This window comes from Malurus melanocephalus, unplaced genomic scaffold (assembly GCF_030028575.1).
Source record: "Malurus melanocephalus ecotype Western Australia unplaced genomic scaffold, MMel_1.1 scaffold_613, whole genome shotgun sequence".
Classification (NCBI taxonomy): Eukaryota; Metazoa; Chordata; class Aves; order Passeriformes; family Maluridae; genus Malurus; species Malurus melanocephalus.
The window spans coordinates 1-7,134 of NW_026623845.1; the positions used below are offsets into that span (position 1 = coordinate 1).

Below are 7,134 nucleotides of genomic sequence, written 5' to 3' on the forward strand. Positions count from 1 at the left end.
GCCGCCCGGTGCCCACCCCCGGACCGGCACCGCCCCGGCACCGGGACCACCCCCGGCACCGCCCCGAGACCCCCAGACCCACCCCCGGCACCGCCCCGGACCCCCGGCACCGCCCCCTGCACTGCCCCGAGAATCGGGACCCATCGCAGGGACAGTAACGGAGTCCGGGACCCCTCCCGGGACTGCTGCGGGACCTGGACCGGGACCCGGTACCGACACCGGCAACCCGGGACTGACCCCGGTATCGGCAGCGGCATCTCAGGACCACCCCCGACATCGGCACCGACTGCCGGATCCACCTCAGACACCACCTCGAGCCCCGGCACAAACCCCGGCACCGATCCCGACCCCCTGCACCACCCCCGGTACCGCCCCGAGACCAGGACGGGGACCCGGCACTGCAGCGCCATCGCAGGACCTTGGCACTGCCCGACCCCCGGACCCATCCCCGGGACCGACCCCGGTACCGTGACCCACCCCCGGTACCGGCACCAGCCCCGGTACCGATCCCCAGCACGGCACCAGCCCCCCGGGACTGACCCCGGCCCCAAACCATCCCTGCCCTCCCAGGGCACCCCACAGGGGCCCAGGGCGTCCCCAAAAGCCCCCTCTGCACCCCTGTCCCCTCAGACCCTCCAGCCCCGCTGTAGGTCCGGTCAGGCACAAACACCTYCCCCATGGGCAGCGATTTATTGTCCGGGGGGCGCAGAGGGGGCTGGGGTCCCACGGAAACTCAGGGGTGGGGACACGGAGCTGGGCGGGGGTGGGGCACAGGGGGACCCGGGGACACCGCTACTCCTGGGCACCCCCCGGCTCCTGGGGCTGGCCCGGCTCCTGCGTGTCCCCCTCGGCGGGCGGCCGCGTCCTCTTGAAGAAACCCGCCTGCGAGGGGACACGGTGACAGTCGGACCCTGGGGACATCCGCGGCACGGGCCGCAGGGACCCCACAGCGTCAGCCCCGCTGTGGGGCCACCCACGGACCCCATGACATCACCCCATAGGGACACCACAATGTCACCCACCTGGGACCCCACTGCATCAGCCTCTGGGGACCCCAAGTGTCACCCGCCAGGGACCCCACAGTSTCAGCCCCACAGGAATCCTTGCAAGGCCACCCTAAGGACCCCGTGACATCATCCCTGAGGGACCCAACAATGTCACCTGCCCAAGATCCCACCCGTGCTGCTGTCCCCCCATGCTGTCCCACAGCCCCCACCCCCAGGACAATGTCCCGTGTTTCACTGTCCCTCTGGTGTCAGTGTGGCCCATGACCGCTATGGTGGGTGTCCCCCCAAGCAGTGTCCCCAGCGTCCCCAGAGTCCCCCTGTGCCCACTGACCTTCCACATGAGGAGGATGAGGAGGGTGAGGAGCAGGAGCCCGGCCAGGGCCCCCAGCACCACCCACCAGACCGGCACGGCCCCCTCGCCCCCGGGGCTGGCGCGCACCACRCGCGTGTCCGTCTGCRGAGGGACAGCTGGGTGACAYCACTGCCACCACCGCCTGTCCCCGTGTCTCCAGGCCCACACGAGCCCTACCTTGGCCTGGCCGCTGGGCAGGAGCCGGGGCTGGACRCGGTAGGGCATGGCCGAGGTGTTGAACCAGGCTTGGGACTGGATGAGGAACTGCGTCAGGAGGTGCTCCGGCTGGGGACAGGTGAGTGGGGACACAGGACACGTGGGGACAGGGCAGCAAGGGTGCTGGCAGCAAACAGGGCACCCATGACCCTGCACGTGGCATCCCCAGGGGGTTCTCTGATGAACACCACGCAGGAGGGGACATAGCAGGGATGCCCTGGGGCCACCCTGTCTCCTCTGTCCCCAGGAGGGGACAGTACCTGCTGCAGGGTGTCCATCCAGAGCAGGGCGTGGACGCTGACCAGTGCCCGCTGGTCCTTGGCCAGGCTGGGCACGTGGCAGGTGATGTCCACGCACGTGGCATTGTCACAGTCCTGAGGGACACAGAAGATGTTGGGGGACCCCTCCCGGGGGGACAGCCCCGCACCCACTGTGGGCTGCAGGTCCCCAGGATCACCCGGGGGATGGGGTCCCCCAGCCCCATCATTGCCCGCAGGTCCCCAGGGTCACTCCTCACCACTCGGACGAGGTCCCCGGGCGCGGTTCCCGGGGCCGGCCCGGCCTCCCGGCGCTCCCGCTGGTGGGTCTCGTTCCCGRGCGCTGCTCCCGTCGGGCGGGGGATGTCCAGCTGGAAGGGCACGCACAGGTGACAGCCACGTCCCTGCCACCCCCAGCCCGCGGTGGGCAGGATCCCGTACCTGGGCGGGGTTGAGGGCGGGGTGGCCGGAGCAGTCGGTGCCACCCTCGGTGCCCAGCTCCAGCAGGTAGAGCAGGACGCGGCCGCCCAGCAGGTGKGGCACGGCCAGGCGCAGGGTGACCCCGCTGACCGTGCTCGGACCCTTGTTGTGCAGCTGCGGGAGGACAGCGGGGTGACGCCGGGGAGGGGACACAGGGGACAGCCCCGGGCCCCCGCGGACGCGGTGTCCCACCTCGTAGACGTGCTCCACCTTGATGCCATGCTCCTCGAGCCGTCGGCTGCCTTCCTGCCGGTGCCAGCTCGTGGGCAGCACCGTGGTGGCAGGCAGGGAGTTGCTGGCGGGAGAAGGGGTTCAGTGTCCCCTTTTGTTCCCCCCGTTATCCCCGTGTCCCCCTTTGTCCCTGCCGTTGTCCCCGTGTCCCCAGCCCCTCACCCTCGCAGCTCCATCTCCGCCTCCGCCTCCACGGGCACTGTCACCGTCACCGACGCGTTGCTGGGGCTAGGGCTGTTCTTGCTGTGGGGACACGACGACATGAGGGAGGGACACCGAGGATGGGGACAGGCTGAGGGCGCAGCGGTGTCCCAGCGGTKGCGGGGGACGGGGACAGCAGGGTGTCACCTCCGCAGCTGGAGGTGGAAGGTGATAGCCTCCCCCATGTCCTCCAGGCCGGACACGCTCAGTTCCATGTCCACGGTGATCTGGGGACAGCAGAGGGGAGGGGACACAGGTGGGTGACCGGCCCCGATGGGTGACGGGCACAGCAGGGCCCCCCCAGYCCTTACCCGGGCCCCCGCTTTCATGGGGTTGCCCAGCTCGCAGAGCACCACGTGGGTCCCGTTCTCCTTCTTGGGGTTACAGCTCAGCTTCTCCTGGCCCTGAGCAGGGGACACGGGAGGGGACACAGGGTGGGACATAGGAAAGGGGTCAGGGGGAGGGGACACGTCATGGACCTCCCCACGCACCGAGCGGCGCAGGGTGTGAGGCCCCCACCCCAGACACCCCTGCCACCCATCACCACTGGGCACCCAATAAAGGATGGCGGCCACCAAGGGCAGGAGAGGAGCCCCCCACCCCAGGATCCCTGGGGACAGGGTGGCAGCCACCAAGGGCGGGACATGASCCCCCACCCMAGGATCYCTGGGGACAGGGTGGCAGCCACCAAGGGCGGGACATGACCCCCMACCCCAGGATCYCTGGGGACCCATCCCCAACGGGCACACCCTGGGGACAGGATGGTGGCCAAGGGCAGGACAGGGGCTCCCCACCGCAGTCACCACCAAGGACAGGATGTGACTCTCCCTGTCACCCTGTCACTGTGTCGCCCCAGCCCGCACGCACCGGGATGCTGCTGCGGGCAGCCTGGTAGTGGGTGCCGGGGGGCAGCTGCACCCTCAGCTCCGCCTCGAAGGCGCCCTCGCCCGCGTTGGTGGCCTTGGCTCTCAGCGACAGCGCCGCCTCCTCCCCGATCAGCAGGCGCTGGCTGGGGCTGGGGACACGGGGACAGGGCTCAGCACCCAGCGGGGACACCGGGCACCCCGTCACCCCCCCGTGCTCACGTGTCGGCGGCCAGATGGAGGTCGGGGACGCACAGGTTGTCATCGCCGCAGTCCTCCAGGATGATGTGGGTCTGGGAGGGGACACGGAGGGGACACAAGATGTGGGAGGGGGAGCCATTGGGGACAGCGGAGACATCCTGGGGAGGGATTGTGGGTGGCAGAGGGGACAGAGGGGACATCCCACAGGGAAGATGTGGGATAGTGCAGGGTAGAGAGGGGACATTGCAGGGAGAGGGGACACTGCAGGGCAGGGAGGTGACATTTCCGAGAGGGAAGAATGGGGACAGCAGAGGGGACATCCAGGGGGACGATTAGGGACACGCCAAGGAGGGGGGAGGGACAGCAGTGGGACATCCTGAGGAGGGATTGGGATGGCAGAGGGGACTGAGGGGACATTCTCAGAGTTGGGGGAAGGGGGACAGTGATGGGTACAGARGGGACATCGCAGAGAGGGATTGGGGTCTGCAGGTGATCACAGAGGGCTGGGCAGGAGGGTCACGCCAGGGAGTGGCAAGGGACAGTGGGGACGACATTCCAGGGGGAATGGGGACAGTAGGGGAAGTAGGAGCCACATTCCAGTGGAAACTGGGGACAGTGCAGGGGACAGGGGCAATGTCCCAGGGTGGTGTTGGGGACACTGGCACAGGCTGGGGTCCCCGGAGCTGGGCACACCCAGGCTGGGGGTTCCCCCAGGTGCCCTGGCCCCACGTGGGGACGAGCCCACCCCGTGTCACCACAGTGCCACCCCCGAGAGCCATGTCCCCCTACCTGTGCCTGCACCAGGGTGTCCCCGTAGAGCACCAGCCTCGGGCCCTTCCCGGGCAGYGCCAGGGCCACGCTCAGAGCCACCGGGCTCAGCTTGTCCTTGAAYTCGGCCTCGTCCTGGGGACACCCATGGGGACAGAGCACTCCGGAGGGTGCCCCGTGCCCACCCCACAGCCCCACCCACCACTGTCCCCATCCCTGTTAGCCACCTGCTGGGACAGGGGGACACTGTTACCCCAATCTCTGTCCCCATCCCTGTTAGCCACCTGCTGGGACAGGGAGACACTGTTACCCCTATCTCTGTCCCCGTCCTGGCTGCAGATGCCGCTGTCCCCATCCCTGTCCCCATCCCTGTCCCCATGCTGGCTGGAAATGTCACTGTCCCCATTCCTGTCCCCATCCTGGCTGGAGATGTTACTGTCCCCATTCCTGTCCCCATCCTGGCTGGAGATGTCACATCCCCATCCCTGTCCCCATCCTGGCTGGAAATGTCACTGTCCCCATTCCTGTCCCCATCCTGTCTGGAGATGCCACAGCCCCATCCCCATCCCGCCCTCCACGGATTGTCCCCAGGCCGTGCGGTGCTGTCCCCGTGCCCGTACCCGCAGGTAGGCGGTGAGGTTGGTGCACCGCGGGGGTGTCCCCGGTGCCAGCTGCAGCCCGTCCTGCCAGGACGATTGGTGTCCCTGCAGCAGCAGGACCCGCCGCGACAGCCGCGGCTTCAGCCGGTCCAGCTGCAGCTCCGCCTCCAGGCCTGGTGGGGAACGGGAGGGTGGCACTGGTGACACCCCCGGTGACACTCCAGGGGTGCCCACGTGCCTTCCGGGTGACGCTGGCACTCACGGATGCTCTGAGGGATGTGCTGGCCCGTCACGGTGACACAAAACACCACGGGGAAGCTGCGGGGWGACAGCACCCAGGGGTACTCAGGGACATGTCCTGTCCCTTCGGCAGTGTCCCCAGAGTGTTCCCCATAGCAGTGTCCCCACAGCAGTGTTCCCATAGCACTGTCCCCTCACCAGTGTCCCCACAGTGATGTCACATATTGTCCCAACAGCAGTGTCCTCAAGGCAGTGTCCCCATAGCAGTGTCCCCACAGCAGTGTCCCCACGGCAGTTGTCCCCACGGCAGTGTCCCCTTGGCAGTGTCCCCCCAGCAGTGTCCCCTCGGCAGTGTCCCCATAGTGTCCCCACAGCACTGTCCCCACAGCAGTGTCCCCATAGTGTCCCCACAGCAGTGTCCCCATGGCAGTGTCCCCTCGGCAGTGTCCCCACAGCAGTGTCCCCATAGCAGTGTCCCCAMRGCAGTGTCCCCTCACCAGCTGACACGGACGCTGGAGTCGGGCAGGACGCAGTCCAGGACTTCAGGGTTCAGCCCGTCGGGGACACTCAGCTGGGTCCGGGCCACCACCACGGGCAGTCCCCTGGGCCGCGGGGACATTGCTGAGGTGCCGGGGGACCCCGCAGGGAGCCCGGGCCACCGCGGGGACGGGCACTCACCGGTACACGGCCACCCTGTCCGCGCCGTACGCCCCCACCAGCACATCTGCGGGGACAAGCAGGGTCGGTGGCGGGGAGGGGACACCGGGGTGACAGCGCGGTGCCAGGGCGGTGGCAGGACTGTCCCCAGGGGCCGTGCCCGGGCCGTACCCGCGCAGCCGTTGCCGTCCAGGTCGGTGGCCCCGCGCAGGGCGAAGCCGAAGGCGGCGGGGCCGGGGAAGGGACTGTCCAGGCGCTGCGCGGCCACCGGCGTCAGCCCCTCGCTGTGCCCGCGGAAGATGAACACCTGCCCGCTGCCACTGTCACCCCCCTGCGGGGCACCCACGGCCACRTCTGGGGACAGAAGGGTCGTCAGCACCCACCCGGCCGCTTCTGCCTCAGTTTCCCCAAGGCACAGCCCCCTCCCTCCCCTCCCCGCAGCGCTGTTACCGCCGAAGCCGTCCTGGTCCAGGTCGCCGAGGCTGGCGATGGCGGCGCCGAAGCGGCCGTAGGGGTGGGTGCCCGTCAGGGTCTGGGGGGGCCCGGCCAGGGGCTGCTGCCCCCTCCCCAGGTAGAGGTAGAGGCGCCCCAGCTCGCTGCGCTGCCCGTCGGGGCGCCGGGCCATGTAYAGTGGGGCACCCACCAGCAGATCGTCCTTCCTGTGCCCGGCGTGGGGTCAGGGTCAGCGCCCCCAGGTTTGGGGGCTGGGGRCACCCTGGGGGTGCCAGGCACGGRGCAGCACCCCTGGGTGTCCCCATGGAGGAGGTGGGGGACTGTCCCTGCTCTCACCCGTCTCCATCGACATCGGCCACTGCCACCGTGTGCCCGAAGTACGAAGCCACCTGGAAAGGGTCCGGGCCGGGGGTGGCACCGCGTGGTGCCAGGGGCACCGTGAGCGAGGGAATGGGGGAGCAGGTGGGTGCTGGGATAGAGGGCGGGGTGCTGTGGGGCACGGGGGGTTATTGGGGGCTGGGATGTGGGATTGGGGTGCTACTGGACACGTAGAGGTGTTGGGGGGTGGGCATGGGGGGCTGGGGTGCTGTGGTGCACGTAGAGGTGTTG

The 7,134-nt window shown here is 69.2% G+C and overlaps 1 protein-coding gene across 1 annotated transcript in view; it reads right to left on the reverse strand.

Moving 5' to 3' along the window:
- Positions 1-685: 685 nt before the first annotated feature.
- Positions 686-7,134, reverse strand: part of ITGA2B (integrin subunit alpha 2b) — a 9,086-nt gene continuing 2,637 nt past the window's right edge. The window contains exons 9-28 of the mRNA XM_057383185.1: positions 6,862-6,994; positions 6,523-6,746; positions 6,244-6,426; positions 6,094-6,139; positions 5,913-6,017; positions 5,438-5,493; positions 5,197-5,348; positions 4,598-4,711; positions 3,830-3,900; positions 3,612-3,759; positions 3,056-3,148; positions 2,892-2,971; positions 2,706-2,786; positions 2,505-2,607; positions 2,274-2,426; positions 2,093-2,203; positions 1,836-1,949; positions 1,537-1,644; positions 1,339-1,461; positions 686-882 (exon numbers count right to left, since the gene is read on the reverse strand). Coding sequence (XP_057239168.1) covers positions 793-882; positions 1,339-1,461; positions 1,537-1,644; positions 1,836-1,949; positions 2,093-2,203; positions 2,274-2,426; positions 2,505-2,607; positions 2,706-2,786; positions 2,892-2,971; positions 3,056-3,148; positions 3,612-3,759; positions 3,830-3,900; positions 4,598-4,711; positions 5,197-5,348; positions 5,438-5,493; positions 5,913-6,017; positions 6,094-6,139; positions 6,244-6,426; positions 6,523-6,746; positions 6,862-6,994 — 2,288 coding nt within the window. The 3' untranslated portion in view covers positions 686-792. The remainder of the gene's footprint in view (positions 883-1,338; positions 1,462-1,536; positions 1,645-1,835; positions 1,950-2,092; positions 2,204-2,273; positions 2,427-2,504; positions 2,608-2,705; positions 2,787-2,891; positions 2,972-3,055; positions 3,149-3,611; positions 3,760-3,829; positions 3,901-4,597; positions 4,712-5,196; positions 5,349-5,437; positions 5,494-5,912; positions 6,018-6,093; positions 6,140-6,243; positions 6,427-6,522; positions 6,747-6,861; positions 6,995-7,134) is intronic.